Raw genomic sequence first — 27,691 nt, forward strand, 5'->3', positions numbered from 1 at the left:
GGGTGTGGTGGGGGTTAAGCCCATTCAGGGATTTACTGTCAGGCTGACAGAAGTTAACACTGATTTGTTGCTGATGTTTGTGCATGCTGCCATGTGTGGACCTTCTCAGTCAAATCTGTGGGCATAATCTGGTGTAATCCCCGTGCAGTTTTAGAAACCACAGATTGGAGGGGCTTTGTCCTGCCAGTGTGATTCCAGTAGTCTTGCACACCGGCACCCTGCCTCGAACAATGAAACGTTTTAAAGGTTTGCAAATTCAATATCAAATTACTGATGGCAGAGAATCTTCTACAGATATTCCGTTATGCAGAAAGTTAACCGCATTGACACTCTTAAAACAATTCCCCCATTGCCAAAATAGACAGTAGATGAAACTATTTTTCTACAAGGCTCATGTTTTCCATCAGGGGCTCAGCCTTAGGATATGGGCCTCCATTACCCACCTCCAACACTATTTTCTTAGAAAGTCGGCATTCAGAACCCTTTATTTGTGGGTATCCATCATAAATATTGGAATTACTTTGAATCCGTTTGAAGTCCTCTCTAAATGGGGCTCAGATCATAAAGCGGTTGAGTGCCTTTTCATACCAGCTGTGAGACTCAGCTGTGTAATTACATAACCCTGAGTTGAGTTGATTAAGAGAAAAAGTGAGAGAGCATCCTTACAATGAGTAAAAAAGATACAGGCAAATGAAACGACTATCAAAACAAGTTCTACTATTTATAGGGGGAAAAAGAAGCGTTCATTGAAGCTCTTTATCTTTTGATGATCGAAGTTATTGTGGAGATGTGTATTGGTCTGTAGCACTCATTCACTTTTGTTTTCTTGTAGAAATACCGTCAGTGCATGGCCGGTCTCCTTGCCCCCCCTTATGGTGTTATGGAAAGTGGACCAAGCAGTGACAGTGAGTATTGGGCTCTCCTTTCACTCACTCATTTTCTCATTCAAAACAACTTAAAGCACCACGTAAGAAAAATTTTAACCAATTGATTTTTTTTGTGATTGACTACTACCTATGCAGGTTTTACATTAGTTCATGTACAGAACACTGGAGTACAGTGCCTTTGTTCTGACAAAAGTATATCTGACTTTGTGCACCCACAGTTTTCAGAGTGATATAATCTGGGAATCTGCAAATAAATTTTAAAAAGAAGCATTTTTGTTGATAAGACTGCTATTGCACAGACATGGTTTGTGATGTCTTATAAATGTGCTTGTTTTCTGTGGTGCTGTCCCTAAACTGTGATTACATTTTTATTACGCCTCCCCAAAATGACCTTTTAAAGAAATCAAGACACATTTATGTGTCTGCTTAAATTTACTTTATTATGATTTTGTTCCAATTATTTGTGCAACAGTAGCAGTAGAGATAAAAATGTTGAGTGATGATTCAGGTGTGGAAGTGATAGTAAATATTGTGGGAGAAGCCATTTATAAGATCAACGCCAATCTGTCATATCACAGGCAGAGAGTTTGTTCATCAGACGGGTTTACTCACCAGATGTACGTATTGTACAGCTGGTTTCAGTGAACCCATATATACTAGAAACAAGTTATAAACTTGATTAATAAATGAACGTGTTACTCATAGAGCTGGTTTCTGTAACACCTATTGCATACATTTTTAAAAGAATTAAAGTGCCCCTTGCAGTTGAGTTGCCTGTGGTTGGATTCTTTTGTTTGACTTTGGCAGGTTTTTCAATGATTTTGTTTGTTTCATGTTTGAATTATACGTCAGAGAATACATTTTCTCTGTGATGCATCTATAATGGAAATAGTTGATTTTGAAGACTGAAAGTCATTGGGCCTCATTCTCAAAACTTTTCTTAAGTTATTCTTTATATACTTTTGTTCTTAAAAATGTTCCTACGGAAAATCCATATGGGACTCACAACACATGTGCAGACCATTGTTTTTGTGCATATTCCAGATGTATGAGATGATGACTGCTGACTGTTTGTAAATCTTGTGCGCAATCCTGTTCATGTTATTAGCATATAGAAACAACCATGAACAAGAGATTTAAAAAAATGAATGCCAAAATGTTCAAGGAAACGTTCTTACACATAGGCTAGTTTACACACAGTTTATGATCAAATGTGAGCGCACGCATGTTTTTGGAATGAAGCCCATTGACTGTAAATATTTATGAACTATTATATGTTGAGCTTTTATTAAACTTTCCCCAGGAATGCCAGACAAAGCGAATATGAGCAACCTCACCTTAGGTTCTATGCCAAAAAACCTGAACAAGGTAAGCCTTCCTCTATAAATTAATAATGAGGCTTCTTTTACAAACTGCATTAGTGTCTGACTTCCCATTTGTAAGCTGGCAACAGAAAGTGCTATTTATTCCAGAATAATCTTAAAGTAATTCCAGGATTCAAATTCAAAACATTAAAATGCTATTTTGTTTCATAGCAACAAAGTGATATGGGGAAAATCACTGTTGTTGACTGAAGAGCTCTGTGTAATTCAGTGTAATCCAGAGGTTCGTTTCTGTTCATTCATTTTATGTCAGATATTATCCCATCCTGAGTTTCAGTTTACTTATTCATACCATGAACCTGCAGTGTGAACTGTAAAGTTTACAGTCACCAAGTTTTGCAAGCGACATACCAGTGGCATTGTTGAAGTAAGAAGTAATTCATCAAAAGTGACGTAAATCTTAAACACCCAACTCTGTGAGATGTGTCTGTTATGTAATTTTGTTAGGATGGCTGGTCACAAAGTTTCTCGCAGAGGAATGTTGCTGATACTTATCTGCTCACTGCTGACGTGGGGACTAATGTGTTCACATGCACTTTGGTTACGAGCTGTCTTTAGGCAGGTGAGAAATGTAGACTCTTTTTTAAATCGGGCTGATCGGGCTGCAGTGAAATAGTATTGTTTAAAGGCAGTCTATGCAGAATCTTTTACTTGGAAATATTATAAAATAACCATGCTAAGGCATATCTATGATTCACTGGCAATCTATCTTTGTGCACCTTTTACATGTATGTGTTATTCTGTGTTCGGGACGTTTATAGGCGTCGTGCTCTTTTCTGTATGGGGAGGGGTGGGCATGGCTACAGAGCCTGAGGTTTGGGATCGGAAGTTCTTGTTGCTTGTTAGCTGCTATAATGAGGGATACTAAGAAGCCTAGATACAGCAAAGCAAAAAGACAAGCTGACAAGGCTTGTTCAATAACTATAGGCAACCTTGGAATTGCTTTTCCTCGGTGGAGCCAGCTTAAGTTTGCCAAGGGGATGAAAAGCGACGCAGAGTTTTCCGTTGGACCGGTAAGTAACATTACTTTCAGCTAGCTAGTTACGTTAGGCAGCTAGATTCCCAAGGTTGGGCGGCTTTTGTATCGAATTCTCCCATCAAGATGTATTCCCCCCCTTATGGGAACTGCTGTTACTGTTTATAGTTGCAACTTATCTAGCTTGGTAATTCACCAGCATTTATTTTAATTGAGAACTGAATTGGTATAGTATGCATGCTACAGTATCTAGCTACATTTACATTTACACAGGTCAGAAAAGGTAGCTACAGTTTGCATAAAGTTCCAGTTATCGATAACCATGAACATATTAAGTTGCATTTGAGAAAATAAAGATGCTAATATTTGAATAGTCTACAAATAACTTCATGAAAAAGTCATTCACTTTACAAGTGTGTTAGCTAGCTATAGTGTACCTGTGGGCTGCTAACTTATTCCACACACGATTCCATGTTTACATCCCAATTCTAAACTAAATGTCCAGAGTAGCTGAGTATCGAACGAGGAAAAAGACAAAATGGCTGCACTATGGATTAGTATTCATATTGCTAAAAATGCTATTTTCAATATCTCTGATCTTTTTGCTTGACATTTGGCTTGTAGCACTTGAGGGTGCATCCTCAATGGAGGTGTGGGTTAGGTTGAGGATGGAGGAGGAGAATTTTTTGACTACAAACGCAGAGTCTAGAACAGCTTCAGAAAACCTGCATAGTATACCTTTAATGCAATACATCAAAAGTAGCACTGAAAAAAGTACATGATCTCAGTATGTTGAACCTTCCAGGAAATCCCTTCCAGATGGGAACAAGACCCTTGTAAAATATTAATGCTAAGCCAAACATACATATTTATCCATTTTAAGTAAATTTATCAGTGATACATGGCAAATGCTCTCAGATATTAACATTCACATTGATTTTATTGAAATTACTCCTGTACCACAACAAATCTTGACTGATGTGGGAGATTTGCTCAGCAACAACTAGGGATTAAGAACCTCATGCACTCAATATCAGTCACTGTAAAAGAGGCAGTACTACTAAAATTACTACAATTTTGCTTTAATATATAAGTTAGCCTTTCTAAGCAATACACATTGTGTTTTTAAAGTAGAGCACATTGTTGCGTGGGGAAAATAAATTATTAACAGAGTATCAGTAATGTCTGTGGAACTGAGGAGCTTAGATAAATGCCAGTGGACGAGAGGAAGAGGTCACACTCAATGTCATACTCTCTGCTCTTTTATGTGCTCTGTGCATTTATTTGTGTTGTATTTATTTTGCATTGGTCCTTAAACTTTTTAATATTGGGACCCAAATTATAAAATTAGTAGGCCTACCTTTCAGGTACCAAATATAAATACTAGTTTAGCCTAGTGGCCTACAGATTAATTATATGACCCACCGCATACCCTCCCGCAACCTATTTGAGTTTCAACCAGTATATTAAGAAACGCTGGTGTGGAGGAATATTCTTCCTCCATTACTATGCTGTTCACATTTACCTTACATTTATTGTAGAATTCTTTGGGGGTGGACTTGCTTATCGAATGCATAGAACCCCACAACATTCTGCATTTTCTTGTAATAAATGCAATTATTTTGTGGTCCACGTTATTGTTTTTACATAAAGATTTATTAGTGTGATCATGAGGCAAAATAATGTTTGAGCAGTAATCAAACAGGATTCCTCAGATAAAGTCCTGTGAAAAGGCCTCATCTGCACACATCGCTTGGGCCAGGTAGGAGCTACGTATTCTACCCAGTAATTGTTAGAACACTGTTGAAGGCCTAGATGTTGCTGTGGAATGGAAATTAGGTATCACTCATAATTGAATTCTTCTTCTCATTTCATCCTAACCTTTTAATTTTTTTAGATCTGAATATTTTGAATGCACAATACAATCTCCAGGGGTTCAGTCTTATTAATTCATTCAGTGATTCTTTTAATATTGCTGAATATAATTTTTTACTGAAAACTGAAGGATTGACAGTTTGAGAGGTTGTCCTTTGATCCATGTAAATAAAAGTACACATTTATTCAGTGTAGCCATGTATTTGTTCTGTAGTAGAGGGCTGCAGCTTTGGTTGATGGACTCATGGTTTTTAGTTACAGTGCCCCTCCCCCTGGATGGTGAACACACTCCTTTGTAATGTTAAACAGCAGCTGTTGGGGAGGGGAACGGATGTTGGGTACAGCCACAATGCAAAGCTTCTGTCCCCCCCCCCCCCCACCACCACCACCACCACCACCAGGTGTGAGGCTGAGGAGGAGCGTGTGGCTCCAAGTGTTCCTCTGTGTGATTACTTTGTCACTCCTGCCATGATGTTTCCTTGGAAACTCCCCCCCCCCTTCCCTCATGGAGTCCTGGATGGGTGGCAGTGAGTGACACTTGTGCAGTTACTATGGCGACTGAGACAGATGTGAGGTTTACAGCCCAGTTAGACAGCCAACATAAATGAAAAACATATATTTTTTAATCATTTCTTTAAAATAAATAAAAATAAATAAATAATATATTTATTTATTGTATATATATATACATACACACGCATATACATACTGTATGACTAATTTATGCTGGAGCCTCGATGATTGGTATAGTGGTATTATCTCTGAGATGAAACTAACCAACCAAATGAACATATTGTTACATATGAACTCAAAGTTGTTTAACAATAGATTATTCTTTTCATCTTACCTAACTCACCTTTATGTAGCTATCTGAGAAGCTAACTGAGGTCTGTACATACATTAAATTTGTCTAATCTCAGTAAATAGTTGATCTGGCCGCAGTACTTCACATTAAATTTTTGAGGTGAGGTTTTTTGTGTTAAAAATGTAATTTTAATAAAATTGGCCCTTTGCAGACATACATTGGTTGAACTAATTGACCAAATAATCCAGGTTATGTGTGTCATTGAGTCCAGTTAGGAAAACAGAATTTTGAGAAGCTGTCGAGTGGTTTGTCCTGCTAAAACACTAGTTCTCAGTGGTTATGTCTGCCAATTGGATCCCAACAATGTCAGGGCCAAGTAACGAAGAAGGGCAACTGTGCACAGTTATAATATTTCACTAGTGAACTGTACAAGAGATTCAAGGTGAACTAAGAGAGTCTTCAGGTTGAGTTCTGTTAGTAGAATGAGGGGACATAAATGGAAATGAGTAAAAGGTAAATTCCATACAGACATTAGGAAGATGTTTTTTGCACAGAGAGTGTTCAATGTGTGTAATAGCCTGCCAGGTCACATTGTAGAGGCAGGAACTCTGGGGAGACCAGGCTTGATAAGGTGTTAGAAACTATCTAGTCTGTAGGTAATCAGAGCTGTAGGTATAATTTTGTCAAGAAAATTGTGAGCATCGTTGGGCTGAATGGCCTATTCTGGTCATTATGTTATGTTACGTTTTGTTATGAATAAAATCCAGTTAAAAATATATACAGTGAAAAAATAAATATCATTCAAAGAAAAAAGAAAAATGTCAATAGAATGACTATGGGACTCGGAGCACTTTTTAAGTTGTTTAATGATTTTGTTTGAGCCTTTGCCCTGACATCTACTGTTCAAAACGTGTCTTATTTTTTGTTATTCCTTAGTTTTAGTTTCACGTGTATACCTGAGTGTTCTTTGTTATTTTTAATTTTTGTGTGCATGTCCGTCTTATTCATTTTTTTTTCAGTTGTGTTCACATTTCACATTTATTTTTCAGACCCCTCTCATTGAAAGTCAGGCCAAACCTCGCCCTAAATCCGTTCTTCAGGTACTGAGAGCTTCCCCGCAGACTGAGCTGAAGCCGTCATCTTTTGGAAAAGCATCATTTTCAGATCTGGTTCGCTTGCATACCCCTGAGAACTCACTGGCTGCTGTGTCTTCATGTCAGGTTCCATCAGAAAAGATCCTGAGGGCCGGAAAGGTTTTGCGCAATGCCATCTTGTCCAGAGCCCCTCATATGATCCGAGATAGGAAATATCACTTGAAGACATACAGGTAGGTTTTACACAAATTAGTTGGATTTGTAATGGGAAGCCAATGACTATGGTACTGTTTTACACAGTGCCTGCTCTGCATTAGTACTGCTAGAATGCCCTGCTTCCTGAGTTCTTCATCATAGCGTTATGTAAGAGAATGAGGATGAGAGGCAGTATGATATGAAATGTGCAAAAAGTCACATTCACATTCTGTGTGATGACATAAACAGGACTTTGAGAAAATAGTACTACATTGGAGCTAAGCTCCTGTGAAAAAAAATGTGTATGTGTGTATGTGTGAGCATGATTGTTTGTGTTTTTTTTGTTTGTCTGTGCATGTGAGTTTGTGTGTGTGTGAGTGTGTTCAGTCATGTGAGACTTCATGCGCATGTGCATATATGTGAAACAATTTAAAGGAATGGACACTTGGGACATATAATAAATGATCCAGAAAAATAATACATTTATTCCACCTGATATAAAGTTGTGTGCATCTGCAGTTGCATATGTGGATGTGCATTTCAGTGCATGAGCATTAATCTTTTCAGCACATTTGTTCTGCAGGCAGTGTTGTGCTGTAATAGAGCTTGTTCAGTATGAGAGCCCACTGCTGGTCTGTGTGTATATGAATGTTTTGTCTGGACACAGACCTGTTTCAGTCTGTATATGTGTGGAGTGTGCGCATAGACCTGGTTAAGTCTGTATATGTGTGTGTAGTGTGAGCACAGACCTGGTTCAGTCTGTATCTGTGGAGTATATGCACAGACCTGGTTCAGTCTGTATCTGTGGAGTGTGCGCACAGACCTGGTTCAGTCTGTATATGTGTGTGTAGTGTGAGCACAGACCTGGTTCAGTCTGTATCTGTGGAGTGTACGCACAGACCTGGTTCAGTCTGTATATGTGTGAAGTGCGAGCACAGACCTGGTTCAGTCTGTATATGTGTGTAGTGTGAGCACAGACCTGGTTCAGTCTGTATCTGTGTGTAGTGTGAGCACAGACCTGGTTCAGTCTGTATATGTGTTCATTGTGTGGGCAGAGCTGGTTCAGTGTGTATTAGTGTTGCACGGTATACCGAAACTTTGGTACTTTTTTGGTACTTAAAAAAAAAGAACGGTTTGGTATTAGAATTTTCCGACGTTCGGTACTTTTAGGTCAAATGTAAAAGCCAGGGAAATGTGTCTCCCGCATTACTAATTGAGAGGATGAAAGGTGTAATTTGTCTGAATCTTCGCTAGATGGCAGTAGCAACTAAGATAGCCAAGTCAGGTGACGTGCGCTTGTGCATTCAGACTCGTTGATACAGCGCAAGCTTCGAGTCAGTTCACTTCAGGAGCGACTATCGATACTTACATATTTCTGTTATTTAATATGGTGTGGTTCTAACACTATAGGTGTTCTAATTTGGAAATATTTTATTATAGGAAGATGCTGTATTATTAAAATATGCAGTTTTTGGATCTATTTTAAAGTGAAAGACCTGTTTAAAGATTCTTTATTTTACAATTGTTTAATTTTTGAAATATATTTGATATATTTGTCTATTGTTTAGTGTTCTAACACTATAGGCCTATGCTTATTAATATGTTGAACAGGCTTCAACTTAAAGGTTGTTAATAAACCGTGAATTCGAAAATGAGGTCAACCCTTGTGGACATTACGTTTCTGATCTATTAAGGTCATTTCAGTATCGTTAGGTACCGAGTATCGAATCAGTATCGTGTTTAAGTTTCAAATATCATTCAAGTATCGAGTATCGTGATACTAAATTTGTTATCGGTATCGAAGTCAAAATTTTGGTATTGTGACAACACTAGTCTGTATTTTAGGGTACGGTACTCAAAAATCTTGGTATGTCTTCACTGATCTTTACCAAAAACCTACATATCGCAATAATCTGAGAATCGCAGTACAATAAGATGCCTCACCGACCCAATGGCAGCCCATTTTGTACGTGCTAAATGTAAAAAATTTAAAGTTGTAATTGTAAAGTCTAAAGTTATAGTTATAGTTTAGGTTTACTGTCATTCCTTCTCCTTACAGGTTATGCAAAGAGTAGAACGAAATATAGTGCCCCCGGGGCCATAGTGCAATACTTAAAAACAGAAAAATTAAACAAGCACTAAAAACAACGCAATAAAAACAGAACGTACAACAATAAAAGTAGCAAACTTAAAAACTTCACTTAAAATGAAGTGTAAAAACAGCAGAGTGTCTGACTGTTAAAGTGCTGAAGTGCTTATGTAAGTCTAAAAAACCTTAAGGTAGGACAGTTCAGGAGACCAACAGCCTGTGGAAAAAAGCTGTTTTTGAACCTGGTGGTTCTGGTCTTGATACTCCTCAGCCTTCTTCCAGAAGGCAGTGGATAAAACAGTCCTTAGAGTTGTAAGATGATCTTTTGTAATTGAACATGTACTGTCTAATGTCATTTCATTTGGTCCTTTTGTAGTTTACTCTGTAATGGTACCTGCTGTGCAGACTGTATAATCTAAACAAAAACACATTTTGAACATACTCATATTCCAAGGTAATCACATACAAAGCACTGTCTATAAGTCATTAATTCAAACTTTTAAAAACTAGGCTTCCCATTAAAAGTATTGATATCAAAATGAGGCAAAATTACAACAAACATAAAACATTCTAAAGCAATGCTACCCAATGTTCTCTAAATTATTTCAAGTAACTTGGCCCTGTGTTTTTTCAGACCTAGTAATTATAACTGCAATACGGTCATTTGCGGAAAATAACGAGTATTAAAATAGCAGAAGTCTTAGTTAGATGGCATAAAATTGCCTGGAATTAACTTTAATTTGGTATGCTTAGACAGTGATAGCAAGTCTTTTTCATTATTTTAAAATGAGCCTACAGTCATAAACTGCGTTTCCACCGCAGGAACTTTCCCCAGGAACTAGGAACCTTTTGAGGAACTTGGTGCGTTTCCTAAATTAAGTTCCGGGGACTTTATTTTACCCCCAAAAAAGTCCCTGCTCAGAACTTTTGGGGTGGGGCGCAAGCGCTGAATATTTCTGATTGGTCGACTACTCGCAGTATTTTATTTCAACCGCCATTTTTAAAAGTCTGCAGCCGCAAACCGATTTATTTTCATAATAACTTGAATTCAAACTTGTATGTTATGCGGCGCAGTGGCTGATTTTTGGTTATAGCCAGCCAACGTCTTGGAACAGAAATTAAGATTGAGGATTATAACAAGTGTGCTTCTGTTCTTTTCTTGCTTCAGTATTCGTTTCATGAAATGTTAAGCATTCGTGCTGGGACAGCATATTACGTACCAAAACATTCAAACGGTTTAATTCGGTTGCTGAACATTTTCTTCCGGATTTTCTTTGTTAGCCCGTTATATTTGACTCAAAACGTTTGATGCAGTTATGTGAGGTATGCGGTAGTTCTGCATAATTTACGTTGGGGATACAGTAAAAGCAAACTGGAAATCACCTTCCGCACTTTTTGTCAGGGTGAAATAACAGGTTAATTCTAGTAATTGTCCCTTTTGCTTTTTCAGACTGCCATAATTTTACTAATTTATGGTGCATGGTTCGCATCTGGAGGGCACACTTTGCTTCTCCGTTAGCAGTAACTTTAAACGAAAGCAAACGGTGGCTGTACTACTGCAATATTAATATAAATTTTCACGCAAGTCCGAGTTTTCATTCTATTTATTCTTGTCATTTTGCGATTAGCCTATATGGAATTGACTATGAGTGTCGAAGTAATCAATTCACCAGCAAATTTTTTACGACATGTGCATGTTTTCTGCTGTTGTTACCAATTATTTGTGGGATGTGAATGCATTCTGTCGCCTCGGATGTCAAGACATGAAAGTGAATGTTCGCATGCAAACATAATGAATGTGTTTGAGAGGATATATAAAACAGTTACAATCTGACTATTGGCCTGTTATATCCTATTTGTTGCATAACAACGGTCCAAGTCGAACTACCAACGAGAGTTTTGCTTGACAACGGTAAAATACGCCCAAATGGCTGCGGAAGAATATATCAATTTCAGGTGATTAAGTCGATAAAAATCAATAAATACCATAGTAACCATATATAGTCATTGTTGGTAACCCGTTGTATAAGTGGAATAAACCCCTCCGGGCTGTCCCGGTTATTAGAAAATAATGTAGGCTACTTTGGTGGTAGTATGGGGTTACAGAAGAAATCATGCGACAGATAGACAGACGACGACGTTGCTTTTTCATACGTCAGTGGACTAATTTGCCTAATCTTCGCGGGGCTTTAGACCGCGGTGGATACGCAGACAACAATGGGCTGAAGGAACTTTTTAGTTCCTTGAAAAGTAGTTCCTGGGACTAAAAGTTCTGGGTACTTTGGGTGGAAACGCGGCTATAGTAACAGTAAGTGACATTCTGTTGGCAGACGCTTCTAGATGTATCCATAGCAAGCAACAGGTTATAAAGGTTGATTCACAAAACCAATAGCCAACATTAAATATGCTGATAAAAACACTTTTATCAGGCAAATGGCTTTAGCACTGTACTAATGACCTGGGAACTTCATGTGATTTAGGAATGGGTGGCATATTAATATATTTGGAATATAAATGAAAGGTTATGTAGAGTGAGATACGCAGCTGACTGATACATAGGCTATATGTGACGGGTGCTGGAGAAAAGGTCCGCAAGTCGCAAATCTTGAAATCGCGCTAGGAGGCAAAAAAGGTTTTTAAAATTTTTTTTTACTGTTTTCCTTTTTTTCATATTACGAAAGTTAAAGTGTTGAAGAAGTCACTCAATAGAATAAACAACATTTTTAGGGTCACTAAATACTTATAATTTGTCAGCAAAGTCGGCTTGTTTTAGTGATTCTTACAGCCGGGTTTTGGAGGCGTGATGGGGGTGCAGTTTAATTAGCATGTTTGAATTTGTTGGCTATTGTCACTTTGTTTCTGTCAAGCCACCGCCCATAAATAAAGCCGTGTGGTAGTAGCCTATGTTTGTTTACTGTGTGAGGTTGCTACAATGGCGGATGCTCAATCAGTAGGTGAGAGTATAAGCTTTCTAACGATGTATAACATGTCTAATTTTTCTTTTGGAATAGCGTTTTATAGGTTAGCGTAACCGAACATTTTCTTACCATGGCATTCGCTCTATATATGGTAGCATTAAAAGACGTTGCACCTAACAAAACATTGTCAACGATTTTTCGTAATTCCTTGGAAAATACCATTATTATTGAGGACTTCTGGGCATAGCTAAGCCATATGTTTGGTGATAGACCTATCTGACATCGTTTTCTGGAGCAAAACAGAAGCGGATAGAACTGTCATTGATTTACTGTCTCTGTCTCCATCTACTGAACATAGATAAGATTTCATCATTGCTATGTAAGTATTACTGCTCAAAATATTTAGGATATATCCGTTATTTTAGAAATTGTATTATTTTTGCATGTTTAAATTATATCTATGTTTCATCGTAAACCTTCATAAGGGGCTCATATGCTTTACAATGGACAAAAAGCATTATATTCCTTTTTGGAGAGATTTTGGATTTGTTTCTGGACCCTGAGCTATTTTAGACCAGTGTTAATAATTTAGACATTTTGGGTAGATTTGGAGATGCTGGGTACACTGCTTAGTTTTTGCTTCATAGATCTTTAGTAGTTCTACATATCCACCCTTAGATTTTATGAACTTGTGGTCAAGAAGTTTTTGATCTAGGACATGTATACTTTAACCCGCAATCTCCCAGTATTTCATTGCAAACTAACTAGGAGCAAATTCATTCATTCAAATTCACCCCTAAATGGGCAAGGATTGACAGGTACTCTAGTGGTTGGGGTGGAGTTAACTAGCTATTGTTCCCACCCATTATCTCCCTGTGAGAAGTGTGAAAAGTTCAAGATCTTTCAAGGGGATTTTCTCTGCTACTTGATTTTAGGAGTACCAACATTCAAATAAGCATATCTTCTTCAACTATTTTCAAGTATGACACATCATTTGAAATCTTATAATCTGCACTTTCATAATCTGTAAAAAACTGAAAAACGACCTTGCCCTACTTGCGGACCAAAACACCAGCACCTGTCACATATAAGCTAACTGCCTACCTGCAATGCACATGCAAAGACTAATTCATGTAGCATTAGCTGAAGAGTCACAGATTATTGAATGCCTACATTATGTATTATATTGTATTATCTATCTGGTTAGCTTTGTCTTTCATTATTCTGGCTAACTGGACGAGTGATACAGAAAACGTTACATTGCTTTTAAAATACAAAGTAATTGCTTTCTTCTGTAACTATCAGACAACTCAGCCTGGCCTACTTCTATGAATAACCATAGCAACAGGTTGATTCCTAAACCAATGGCTTAGGTTAAATATGCATATAAAAAGGGCAAATATGTTAGTTCCAACACAGTACATATAGCTAAGCATTTTTGTGGTTAGGGGTCCAGTATTTATTATAGTTTGGAAATTAAAATTGTCAGAGGAAGTCGTACATAGCAACTGCCGGTTGATTTAGCTAATTAGCAGTATTAATGTGATGAGAAGCGCTTTGTCGTTTCAATGCATAACACGCAATTCCTTGCGCTCACACCCCCTTGACGACAACATCGGGTGACAACAACCCTAGTGACGCCACTGGCTGTTTGTAAGCAGGGATTGGTGGACTACAGTGTCAATCACGATTTACTAACGTTCATTGGCTGCTTTCAAGATGATATGTTTTTATTGGCAGATGTATCTAAATGTCCAGTGGGGAGAACTGTTGATTGCAGTACTGGAGTATTTTTAATGATGTAATCAGCAGGAAAAAGGAGGGGGGAAAAGGCAAATCATCCAAGTTTGGGGCTTTATTGAGTGGATGTGTAAAGTTGTTTGTGAATCCTGTCTTTTTACATGTGGTCAGAAATTGTTGATTGGGAGGGCTTCTTGATTGACATGGGAGGGCTTGTCGAGCTCCTCAAGCTCAGGCTTCTCATTTGAATTTGCCATATTGATGAAGCTGGGCCAAACGAACACCCTGCCCTGTGCAAATGTGAAATCATGGATGGCAGCTCACAAATTTCAAGTACTGAACAAGTTCTACACGTGCATTAAAGTCAGACTTTAATTATTCAGTTTGTGACAAATGGAAAGTCCCATGCCAAATGGTTTGGTATGAATGTGTATACTGTCACACCCCTACTGTATATGTGTATGTTGTGATCACAGACCTGGTTCCGTCTTTGTTGTGTGGGCAGGGCTGGTTCATTGCATGTTTATATGCATGTTCTGCAGGCAGTGTTGTGTGGGCACAGAACTGGTGGACTGGCAGATGCAGCAGAGCCCCTGTGTTCACTCCCGTACCCAGGCTGTGGGCATGTGGCAGGTGCTGCTGGAGGAGGGCGTGCTCAACCACGGTGAGACCTCCACCCATCTTCATGTGTTCGGAGAGGCGGGCTCACAATCAACACAGCTCAACAAGATCAAGATTAATAATGCATGAATCTGTCCACAATAACGTTTGGGACAGACATCTTTTTTTCTTGATTAACTGTTTTAGATTTCTAATGAAACAATTTGCTTGTGGTTAAAGTGCAGATTTTCAGCTTTTAATACAGGGTATTTTTATGCATTTGGTTATACCATGTAGAAGTAACAGCACGCTTTATATATGGCCAACACCTGCCCTCCCCCTCAATTCAGGGCACAACAATGTTTGGAACAAATGGCTTCCCAGATATTTCTGATTAGCCAGGTGTGTTCAATTGCTTCCTTAGTGTAGGTATAAAAGAGGTTTCTGTATCTGGTCTTGATTCTAGGATTTTGATTGCCTTTGGAGTCTGTTATTGCCATTTGTCAACATGAGAGTTTTGCCAAAAAAAATAATAAATAAGAAAAAAAAAACCTTTGGCCTTCCAAAATCAATTGTTTGGAACATCATTGAGAAGAATGAGACCACTGGTGAGCTGAGTAATCACAAAGGACCTGGTAGGCTAAGGAAGACCTCTCCTGAATAATTCTCACCATTATGAAGAAAAAACCCCAAACAGCTGTCCAGCAGATCAGAAATGCACTTTCTGAGGCAGGTGTGGATAAGTCATCCACAGAAGACTTCACAAACAGAACTACAGAGGCTACACTACAAGAGGCTACAAACCACTAGTTCGCTGGAAGACCAGGATGGACAGGCTGCAGCTTGCTAAGGTCTTGTGGACAGATGAGACCATGAGTGCTTCATTTGCTTAAGTGAAGACTTAAGCCCCCAAAAACAAACAGAAGCTGAAAATGGCTGCAGTATAGGCTTGGCAGAGCATCATCAGAGAAGATACCTAGCACCTGGAGATGTCTATGGGTCACAGATTTTAGGCAGTCATTGCATGCAAAGGATAGCCTATGCATCAAAAGTACCAAACATGCCTACTTTCATTTACATAATATTAATATGTCCCAAACGTTATGATGCCCTGAAATGGGAGGGGGGGGGGATGTGTAAAAGTACTGTCATTTCTACATGTTGAAACTAAAATGTTAAAAATACCCTGAAATTAAAAGCTGAGAATGCACTTTAACCACATGTGAATTGTTTGAATATAAATCTAAAATTGTGGCTTACAGTACCAAATCAAGAAAAAATATGTACAGTGAGCACCATAATTCATTGGACAGTGACACATTTTTTGTTATTTTGGTGCTGTACTCTAGCACTTTGAGTTTGAAAGAATACAATGACAATGAGGTTGAAGTGCAGACTGTCAGCTTTAATTTGAGGGTATTTTCATCCATATCGGATGACCCGTTTAGAAATGACAGCACCTTTTGTACATGGTCCCCCCATTTTAAGGTACTACAAGTATTTGTTGAAGTGGCTTCACAGATGTGTTTCATTAGGCAGGTGTATTCATTTGTGTCCTTTGTGAATGCAGAAGAGAGCTGTTGATGTCTAGTCTTGATTCTACCCTTTGCAATTGCCTTTGGAGATTGTTGTTGGGGTGTGACAACATGAGGAAGACAGCAGTGTCAATGCACATTAAGCTGGCCCAGAAATGAAAATCAATCAGGAACATTGCAAAAACCCTGGGCATGCCCAAGTTAACAGTTTGGTTCATCATTAACAAGAAAAAAACAACTGGTGAACTCAATTATGTCAAAAGACCCGGTAGACCGAGGAAGACCACTGTAGTGGATGACCGGAGAATACTCTCTATGGTGAAGAAACCCCCCCTGACAGCCCAACAGATCAAAAACACTCTCCTGGATGCAGGTGTAGATGTGTCAAAGTCTGCCATACGTAGAAGACTACACCACTACAGAGGGTACACTACAAGATGCAAACCACTGATAAGCCTGAAGAACATAAAGGCGAGATTACAGTTTGCTAAAAAGCACCTAAAAGAGCCCCAAGAGTTCTGGAACAAAGTCTTGTGGACAGATGAGACAAAGATTAACATGTACCAGAGTGATGGAAAGAGGAAAGTTTGGAGAAAAAAAGGAAATGCCCATGATCCAAAGCCAGAAGTAGAACAATGAATTCTGAAGTCTACAGAAATATTTTATCTGCTCAGATAAAACCAAATGCCTCCAAACTCATTGGACGGCACTTCATCATGCAATAAGACAATGACCGAAAACATACTGCTAGAGCAGCGAAGGGGTTTTTTACGACAAAAAAGTGGAAAATCCTTGATTGGCCAAGTCAATCACCGGATCTGAATCCAATTGAACATGCATTTTTTTGGGTCCGATGCCGATCCCGATTTTGGAGAGTCCTAGCCCACCGATTACCGATGTTTTGACCGATATTTTGTCAAAAAGTGCAACATTTTCAAATCAATTAGAAAAACTTATATTTTATTAAAGTTTCTATATTTAAGAACATTTAACTTATAAGCAAACAAATAAAAATAAAAATAAACACACAAAGAAATTTTTAGATAAAAAAAGTGAAAGATGATGTTAAATTAGATACATATATTAACACCATCTTTAAGTGTGTGAAATCAAAATAACTCCACACCTTGCTTTTACTCCTTTCTTTTCCAGCCATCTATAGAAAAATCAGTTTTCCAGCTTCGAATATGTATTTTTATGAATATTATTATTGTTGTTGTTGTTGTTGTTATTAATTTGTTATTATTTCTTAGTATCTATTCTCAGTACATTAATTATATTTTCTTATTTTATTCCTACTACATGATCTCAAAGAGTAAGACTTTATCTAGCGGAGCTAAAGAGTGAATCAAGTGTAACGTTAGATGAAACTAAATTGACTGGATGAAATACGTAACGTGAGGCTTGTCCATAAGAATTCGGTGGTGAAAAAAACTACAATGCGCTTTCGTGCAGGTTACCCGCGCTAAGTGTTGGTTGATTCACTTCTCCAACAGCAATCCTTCTCTCATGTTATCATGACAAAGCTAGATAACATGGCTTAAAATGATACCCCTTAGAAGTGTTTTATCGGCGTTTTTACTGTCTGGTTAGCTTGCTACGATGACACGTGACTAGATGACACACTCGCTTGCAATAACGCGTTGGCTATTGACACAGCATCATATAGTAGCTAATATCATTATCTCAGATAAAAAACAAACGTGTGATACATTCAATCACCATTTTATTTTGGCTGGTTATTTATTTGAGAATACAGCGATGTCCTCTGGAAATGTAGATCCCACGCTGCTTATGTGCTCACTGCCACTTCATAAAGGCTTGCTAGCCAGCTAACTTGCTAAAGTGAACCAAATATGTTAGCTCGCTCGCTTGATAATGAGGATTGATAAACATAGTGGTCACATAAACATTTAATTAAAAACTTTCACTAAATATACATACCTTTATTGCGGCAATCGAATCTGTGCAGACAAGTCTTGCAGTGGAGAATATTGGATGAGGCACGAGTGACAAACGTCTTATTACAGAAGTAGCGCGTCAGCTGCTGCAGTTCACACTTGTATTAGAGCTCCCTCTACTGGATAATTGTAGTAAATAGCAATTACAACATTCGAACAGACAAGTACAGATAAATAATCAATGTTTTTTTTTTGTTTATTATACTTATTTAAAAATCGGGACACATCGGCTGCATAACTGCCGATCCCGATGTCGTCAAAAAAGTAAAATAATGGCCGATATATCGGTCGGGCTCTAATTGTAACACCTGTTTGAGTGTTCTATGGGTGGGTGCCATGTGGAGCCACATTTTGAAACAACTTCTCCCCTTTTTTCTTTTGGTCCTGTTTAAAATGCCTCAATGTGATTGTGGACCTATCCAATCACTGCGGTGGCCTCCTGCATTCATTTAGAGGGTGCACATTTGCACACATATCCCCCAAAACACAAGCAGCTTCTGTTTCTGCTGAGGCCAGTTATGCTTCACCTCACATGATTGGTCACAGTCTGCACAGGCATGTTCAGGATTCATTTCTGAATTGGAGGACACATCAATTTACAAAGGGCACAAAAGGCTTTAGCTGAAGATCTTTCTCTGAACATGCAATTCAGCAACCTCCATTATAAATGCACATTTTAAACCTCTGTGTGTGTTGAATATGTTTGCGTGGCAGTGGACCAGGAGCTGAACTTCCAAGACAAGTACCTGTTCTACCGTTTCCTGGATGATGAACGAGAGGATGCTCCCCCACCCAGCGAGGAGGAAAAGAAGGAGAGTGAGGAGGAGCTGCAGGATACGCTCCTGCTCCTGTCCCAGATCGGCCCTGATGCCCACATGCGCATGATCCTCAGGAAGCAGTGAGTACTCCCTGGGGAGGTCACCACCTGCAGGCCAGTAGCATGCAGCTTGAGTGATTTTCCCACCTATGTATACTATCTGAGAAGTATTTATATCAAAGTGAGGCCAAGTTACAACAAGCAATACTGGCTTAGATCACACATTAAGCTCTATTCTGAAGCAATGCTACCCAGTGTTTCCTAAATTATTCAAAGTAACTTGGCCCTTTGTTTTTTCATCCTGCCATCTGAAGAGAATGTGGTCATTCAAGTTTATGTGTCGCAAGTGTCAAATGCCAAACATTTATAGTGGAAGTAATCTGCAATCCAGCTGTGTTACACCTAAAGATTTTTGAATGACAACAATACATGTTTGAACAATTGCCTGCATCCAATGCTTTTGGGTGAATGAATAGCACATCAAGAATAAAATTCATTTGAGATTGTGAAAAGCGCTATATAAAATAAATGTATTGTTGTTGTTGTTATTATTATTATTATTATTATTATTATTATTAGTAGTAGTAGTAGTAGTATTGTTTTTAAAATTTATATCAAAACTTATCATTAGCTTATTGTTGTATTTCGATTTGTTTATTTAACGGTAGGATGGTTCACTAATCCAATACAGCAGCCATGTCTCATGAATGAGTGATATCAAATTGTTCAGTAAATTATGAAGTTAGAGAATGTTCATTGGTTTTTTGTTACTTTGCATAAAGGGTTGACTTGTTTATTTCAGTATCACTTGAGATAAGTGGCAGTCCTCTCACACATCAATTAAATGAAATTCTGTCCCTCCAACCGAGGGATTGATCAGATGTTAAATGTTTTTTAACATGATACTGACTTCCTCCTGCAGGCCAGGGCAGAGAACAGTGGATGATTTAGAAATTATATATGAAGAGCTTCTTCATATAAAGGCTTTATCTCACCTCTCTACCACTGTGAGTACAAATTATTTTTCTCTCTCTCTCTCTGCAGTCTGACATGGCTCCAATGTTGTTTGGCTAAGCGATTTGAAAATGAGCTTCCTGTTATTGTACTGCAGGTAAAGAGGGAGTTAGCTGGCGTGCTGATATATGAGTCCCATGCAAAAGCCGGAACAGTGTGTGAGTAAAGCAACCTCTGTCCACATATACTGCTTTGTTTCTCTCTATCTTCATGTGTGAGGTGCCTGCCGAAGTGCAAGTCACAGTCACTGAACCCTTCCCTTTGGAATGTGAAGATATTACTATGTGAAGTACCAAAATGGGTTGGAGTCAAAAGTCTGGATTAGTTATGGTTGTGATTGGTTCTGCTGTGCTTTATCAGACCCCAATGCAAGTGGTGGTGTATAACATCAGATCAGACATGTTTGACCACTCCAATGAACACATCTGGATCATCATCAGGTTTTACAATCAGTTGGAAGAAGAGTGAATGAATACCCATAATACCCAACGTTAGCAAAGAATCTCTGAAGTAAGTCTCTTTCAAAATAGCTTACAGTTCCTTTTAACATCAAGGATTCACAATGATTAGAAACACATTGTGCAAAATTTTCACTGCCAAAGGAGTGTGCCGCTATACTTTGCAGAAAGGATTAATGCCGTTCAATGGTGGCTCTTCCAAGATGCATTCATTTTCTTGGCAGTCTCATTTTTTATGCTGTATTGCCTCTTTGAAAGGCTAGATTCAATTCAGTCCCTTTATATGGGATTGTAAGGCAGTAAGGAAATCCAGAAAGTACTTATGTAAATGCAAAAAAGATAATTTCAGCCTTCAATACTTTAAATGTTATTATTCGGTGGAAAATTTCAGAATCTTATTTGTGGATGAGAGGCCCTCTACATGAGGCTTCTCTTTTGGCCCTTCTCAACATCCCTACCAGAATTGAGAAATTATCATGTACCAGCAACTTTGAACATCTCTACCAGAATAGAGAAATTATCATGTACCAGCAACTTTGAACATACCTTCCAAGATCAGATAAATGGTTTTATATCAACTTTGATGTATTAGAAACTTTGTTATACGAATAACTTTGTTATGCAAGATAAAGGGAAATGCTGATGCAGGCTCACCTAGCCACCCCAGATGTGCACATAGATAGCTGTATATGCAAAAGCAGCCTCATCCCAAATGGGAATCATTTTTTCTCATCATTTTGAAAAACAAAGACATAACAATATTGAATACACCAATCCATTTACTAACTTATGAAATTACTTGAATGTTACTTCAAGGACGTATACACCCATCTTTTAAATGTTGTGAAAACAGAACGAAAATCAAACAGGCCTGGGAAGAAGAAATTGGTATACAAATGCAGGATGTATGCCTTGAAAACATACACAAATTTGCTATAAATGAAAAGCACAATTTATTAGTTTGTAAAGGTGAATCTACTCTTATATTTCTCAAATTCCTGGATGCAAAAATTTACATTGGTGTCACCGCTCTGCAATAGGCGTAAAAAGTAGAGGGCACATTATGTAACAGATTTTGGATATTTTGCCATGTCACCTGAGACCCCTGGGGTAAACAGAAGAGTGGGATAAAGGGACAAATCCACCTGCATTTTTATTATTCATGAGAGGGAGAGGACATTTTTTAGGCCAATAAAGAAAAACTTCACTGTACACCCTCATGGGATCCTGGATAAAATTATAAACTTAAACAATGACGTAGAATAAACCAAAGCACAATAAAAGCTTGACGTGAAGATTCTTTGTCTCAGTTGCCTACTGTGGAAAGAAGAATGCTTTTAAACCTTGAGTTTATTAGGTATTTAGATAGATTAGCTAGGTAAATAGGTACATTTCTCTGATTAACTCTCCCAAACTGAGCCCCACCATGGATATATACTGGAATACACATATTTCAGTATGCTGAGTCAAATGTCTCTTGAAGTTTTTAATAAGAATGGGAGCCTAGTCTACTAGTAGCCAATAGGTGTCCCAACAGGTGTAAAACATAAAATTCAAGTTATTAGTTAAATGAGTTAATACTGTGTGAAATGTGAAAACTAGATGCTCTACCCACATTTGAAATGTGGATAAGAGAACTAGGCTGCATAAGGAAAAGTTGCATTTTACAATGAGGAAACAAAACCTGTTTTGTTATAATGTGGCAACCAGTCCTGGAACATTTAAAGACAATTGAGTGGGGAGTGGAGTGAGAGCTCCGAGGATTCATGCTGGACTAGCTGGCATCTATGTAAATGGAGATTTTAGGGGAGGTGTTTTATGTGTTCCCCCATTTTGGAATAGCTAGTTGGAATGGGAAATTATATACTGCTGTGCTCATGTTCCAAAAAAATACTTCTGCAAAGAATGCACTCATGTTTCTTTGCTCAAGTATCCTTCGGGAGCCTCCTAGCTCCTACAAGGTGCCTATAATGGCTTGAAATGTCTTTGAACATGATGGACCTCGATTGATTTCCAGGTCAGGCAAAGACTGTGGAGACAAGAATAGATAAAATAAGCGATCAGAGTGATTTCCCGTTTCCTTGATTCCTCCGTCCTCGCGTCTTTTGGAAGACACGTCCTCTGATAGTTTACGTTATAATCAGTCAGTGATACATTCATTTAGTTGGCTGCCATAAATAGTTTTGCTGTCAGAAGTGGTTTAGCACCACTGGAATGAACACAGGCAAGACCTCTACTTCTCCAGAAATTAAATGCTTAAAGGTCCAGGGAACCGTAATCTGTGAATTATTTGCTGATGTGTTGTTTACTTTATTACATTCATAAATGCAGAAAATAAATATTTTTAATGATTCTTGCAAAAAAACAGAAAAGCTTGTGCTGAAATTGTCTTGCTTTCCGCTTTGGTTAAACACCAAGTTTTCAGTGGGTGAGGTACAATGTATGTCACTAAAACGCCACAACCTGTGAAATCCTTTCTACTTGTAATATGTCAATGATGCTCTTGCCACTTTTGTGTGGGCAAACTAAAATGGCAAAGCATTGTGCCTTCCCTGGATGCTGAAAAACCAATGCGCTTTTTTCTTTTTCAAAAAAAGAAGAGACCTACAAGAAATGGGTTTCACTTCTGGAGGCCCACGGGCAGTGCAATATTGCAATAACCCCAACAGTTAATATTTGTAGTGCCCATTTTCATGAGGAAGACTGCACCAACTATCTACAAAAACAATGTGGCTTTGCTAAAAAGTAGTGCTTGTTCATGGTGCTCTGCCTTCCCTCCCTTCCAATTATTGCTAGCAGTGGTCACAGAACAGACGTGTGATGGACCAGTAAGTAGGCCTACCATTAGCTAGTGATAATTAAATGGCTTTCAGGCTTAGGTATGTGATATTAGATAAGGGCTCACATATGTGGAATCATACATTGAATGATCTGCAGGTTTAACTAGCTTATGTTGCTTTCTTTTATGTTGTCTACTCCACTAAACAATGTGCTCGAACGTAGCAACAAAGAATGGTTGTCTTACAGATGAGTATTAATGAGTGGACGATATACGCTCACCCTGTTCTTATCTGCTGCACAGGTCATGATAATTTAATAGTGTTTACCTCAATTTAACGGTTATAACTGGGTCAAAAACTTGAAAGAAATATTAAGAAGACAACCAACTGTAAAATCTTGATTTTTCTTGTTATTTATTTATTATGAAAAATCAGTTTCCCTCATGTTGATCTTAGAACTAATGTACCGTTCTGCACTGACAGTGCTCCAAGGCTAAGTGGTGATTTCATCTCTCTGCAGTGTTTAACCAGGGAGAAGAAGGGACATCATGGTACATCATCCTGAAGGGCTCTGTCAATGTCGTCATATATGGCAAGGTATAACTGCACTCTTCATTGGCTGCACTGGTACCACTCTGCAAAATCCTACCCAAGACTACACAGCCACCCAAATGCCAAATTCCCCAAGATACTGGGGATGTTAACAGTTAATCTATGAACTGTTCAATTGATTTTATTGATTTCTCCATTGGGGCGGCACGATGATGCAGTGGGTAGCACTGTCGCCTCACAGCAAGAAGGTTGTGGGTTCGAATCTCAGCTTGGGGCCTTTCTGTGTGGAGTTTGCATGTTCTCCCCGTGTCCGCGTGGGTTTCCTCCGGGTACTCCGGTTTCCTCCCACAGTCCAAAGACATGCAGGTAGGCCGATTGGAGACGCTAAATTTCCCATAGGTATGAGTGTGTGAGTGAATGATGTGTGTGCCCTACGATAGATTGGCGGCCTGTCCAGGGTGTATTCCTGCCTCTCGCCCAATGCACGCTGGGATAGGCTCCAGCACCCCCCACGACTCTGCTCAGGATAAGCGGGTAAAGATAATGATGGAATTCTCCGTTGTTAGACACAAATTTCCTCGACTAGTGGAAAGTTGACGAGTCATGTTTCCCTCGACTGGCAGCATTAGCAAAACGTTACTTGCCTAGTCCTGGCACATCAGTTCTATCTGAGCAGGTTTTCTCAGCTGCCGGTCTCGCCTTCAGCAGACTGTGCACCAGACTAACTCCACAGCACATAGACATGCTGTGTTCCTTAACAAAATGCTTTGGTATTAAGTTAGGTAATGGCATACATGCTGTTTGTTAATGTTATGGCTATATGTTACAGCCTTCCGGAATATGGCCTATTGGCGGTTGTTTTGATGTGGGTTTCACGGAGCTCAATTCGATTTTACGCCTTTACTTACTTTTTTGTTTACTGCACATGAAGAGGTCTTGACAAAGTGGGGAACCTGCTACTATATTGTTAAATGAATAATCTGTTGCTTGATTTACACTATTGAATACTTCGATTAGATTTTTTATGCTTTATTTTTTTAAGTTATGCATTAATAGACAGCATTAATAAGCAATACCTTTTGACACCACTGCAGTGGCAGTTCAGTCAGCCTATAATAAAAATGTCAGCAGTCCCTCCTCTTTTGTGCAGATTTCTCAGATTTTTCCGTGAATCTATATTTGTGTAATTTTCTTTCTTGCCATTATGGCCTTAATACACAATGCAAATCCTGTGATTAATTATTGTTTTAGCATGTCTTAATAAAAACTCATTAATAGTTTTTTTAGTCATTCCTTTTATAGGTCATAGTAGATTTGAAGCTTTTCAGCTAATCATTATTAATTGATTAATGGGCGCTGACAATCAAGAAAAGGAATTGCACAAAGTTTGCATCCCTACTACACACCCACTCAAATACCTGTCGTATTCAAGGCTACTCACCTACCCAAATACAAATCCTACCTAACTACTGTTAAGACTGTCAGCCTAGCCACCAAATGAACTTTTGTTAAGTTTATTTTTATTCTTAACTATGAATTTTATCTGTGAGTCCAGACTGTATTCCCCATGAATCACTGAATGTTCGACACAATATACAAATATAGTTAATAGCCTTTCTAACCACAGATTTTATATAGCACTTCATAAAGCACAATCTAAAATTTTATAAAAGCTAAGCCAAGATTTTAATGGTAGCAGTGTGATATTAAGTGGACAATGATACTACAGAGAGCCAATTGAATGCAGTAGAATGATTGTAGTGGTTAAACAAAAAGCTAATGTTTTAATACGGTTTTCGCTTAACCACATCTGTTCAAGGTTTGGATTTGTTCTGAGATAGCAAGGCTGCACTTATGACTTGTACTTACTTTTGTAGTACCAATCATGAAAATGGCTTGCAAAAGTAACCAGAGTGGGATTTTATTTCTAGTAATACAGCTTACATAACAGAAGGTGAACAAACAATTCTTAGAGAAATAGAAAGTCATAAAACTGAATTTTAAGAATCCTTCATCAAAAGGCATTTCAGGCACCTTCTGACCTTGTAACTCACATTGTAGCCTATCACAGATAACAAGTGTGAAATGGCTTTCGCAATTCAGTTTGTAGTGTATTGGTGTGCTGGTTATGTGACCAGACAGGCAGTGTAGCTCTTCCCTCTTTCCAAGGGTGTTGTGTGCACGTTGCATGAGGGGGATGACTTTGGGAAACTGGCTCTGGTGAACGATGCCCCGCGGGCTGCCTCCATCGTTCTGCGAGAGGACAACTGTCACTTCCTGCGGGTGGACAAGGAGGACTTCAACAGGATCCTGAGGGTGAGTCCACCAGGGTTACAACCTCCATGGTACCATCCTGGTAATTGCTACCAGAAAATAATCCCTGGCCCCCCCTCCAAACACCATGCTTGGGAACGTCTGACCTTATTTGTGGTAAAAATTGGATGCAACAGCTTTACCTTAGAGAGCCATTATGGAATCTGGTATGAAAGACAAACAAGGCTCCTATTAAATATAAGCTAAATAGAAGGTCTGTTTCATATTCATTAAAATTTAGCTTTTGTCATTAAAGTATTTCTGGGAGGTGACTTTGTACTTTCAGATGATGAGCAAGAGGACAAGAAAAATGCAACATGTACATTAATTGTTGCAATGACATTTTATGTGCTCATGTATTTATGGATTGACGAAAGCCAAATTTGACAGGAATATAAAATTGAAATTGACTGTGGAGCCTGCAGATATAAGGCATTTGTGATTTAAAAAAGCAGCTATATAATGGAAAACTTGGAAGAAGCTTATTTTGCCCAAAGAACCACTTATTCCTTCTTTTTCAGTCATTTTAATTGTTTATCTTGTTGATATTTTCCCCCTACTGGTGGATGAAGATCATTCCACTTTTGTTGCTGCCTTGGTAATACAGATGTAGACCATGATACATTAATATAAGCCAGACATTCCATCCTTCACAAGCAAACACATGTACAGTAAAGAAGTTGAGCACAAAGTCATCTGTTTGATAATACCACCTTGTCTTTGCATACATTCTAGAAAACACACAACTATTGTGCAGTGAGCAGTTCTTTCTTCCTTATGCACTCATTCTTTGTTTCTCTGGCACAGCCACCTTGAGGTTGCTATTCTTGTGATCCAGAGTGAAGATGTGTAGGACAGATTCAGTTTCTTATCCTTGGTAAACCTCAGATAAGCACTTTACTGAGAATCAGCTGACCAAAATGTGCACACCAGCTTTAGGGCTGATGTTCCTTCATGCTTTGCTGCAGGGGACTGTCATCTGTTGTATTTATTTCTGAAACTGCTGTAATTTATTTTACACAAATAAAAATAAACTGGAAGAGAGCTTTTCCCGGGTGTAAGTAATGTTCATGAAGATCAGTAGGAAGGAAAATGTCAGTGTTTTCTCTGATTATGGAGCAGGACCTTACACATCTTTTGCCTGGCTGTGCATTGCTGTGAATGAATGTGAACAATGCTTCTGCAGGATGTGGAGGCGAACACAGTCCGTTTGAAGGAGCATGAGCAGGATGTGCTGGTCCTGGAGAAGAGCACTGCCAACACCCGCAACTCGAGCCATGGGGCCACACCTTCCCACTTTAAGTACTGCAGCCTGTCACTTATACTAACTCAGCAACCACTAAGTGTTTCTAGAACACTGGAGAACAGTCTAGTTAGATCTTCTTTTGGTTGTGGGATAAGGTTATAATAAGAACACTCCCCGAACAGTCTTAAAACATTTATTTAGATTTAAATGTATTGTGGTAAGCATAGCCTTTGCTATAATTAATTCCTAGCATGGTACTTTAGCAAGCTAAGATTTTATAGCAAGCTGAAATTATAGTTTAAATAATTTGGTAGTGGAAAAAAAACAGTATATGCAACAAATACCGTTTTGTATACAATATAAAAAAACATCATGAACAAGTGTCTGCTTTATTTTATGTGGCTGAATGCTGTTGCTAGTTGATTGGCTTTTCTGATCATGATGTTACACTAAA

The 27,691-nt window shown here is 38.5% G+C and overlaps 1 protein-coding gene across 7 annotated transcripts in view; it reads left to right on the forward strand.

Moving 5' to 3' along the window:
- rapgef4a (Rap guanine nucleotide exchange factor 4a) overlaps positions 1–27,691 on the forward strand; it is a 131,204-nt gene that overhangs the window by 62,965 nt on the left and 40,548 nt on the right. For 6 of the 7 annotated variants that reach the window (XR_010328979.1, XM_064327215.1, XM_064327210.1 and 3 more), the window contains 11 exons: positions 833–905; positions 2,191–2,255; positions 6,975–7,025; positions 7,146–7,252; positions 14,504–14,625; positions 18,772–18,955; positions 19,797–19,881; positions 19,986–20,046; positions 23,647–23,723; positions 25,848–25,994; positions 27,178–27,293. Coding sequence is in view for 6 of the 7 variants with exons in the window: in XM_064327215.1 (XP_064183285.1) it covers positions 833–905; positions 2,191–2,255; positions 6,975–7,025; positions 7,146–7,252; positions 14,504–14,625; positions 18,772–18,955; positions 19,797–19,881; positions 19,986–20,046; positions 23,647–23,723; positions 25,848–25,994; positions 27,178–27,293 (1,088 nt within the window). In the remaining variant the exon portion in view is untranslated. The remainder of the gene's footprint in view (positions 1–832; positions 906–2,190; positions 2,256–6,974; positions 7,026–7,145; positions 7,253–14,503; positions 14,626–18,771; positions 18,956–19,796; positions 19,882–19,985; positions 20,047–23,646; positions 23,724–25,847; positions 25,995–27,177; positions 27,294–27,691) is intronic. The other variant, XM_064327211.1, reaches the window with a different exon arrangement.

The sequence above is a fragment of the Anguilla rostrata genome, chromosome 3 (assembly GCF_018555375.3).
Source record: "Anguilla rostrata isolate EN2019 chromosome 3, ASM1855537v3, whole genome shotgun sequence".
In the NCBI taxonomy this organism is placed as follows: domain Eukaryota; kingdom Metazoa; phylum Chordata; class Actinopteri; order Anguilliformes; family Anguillidae; genus Anguilla; species Anguilla rostrata.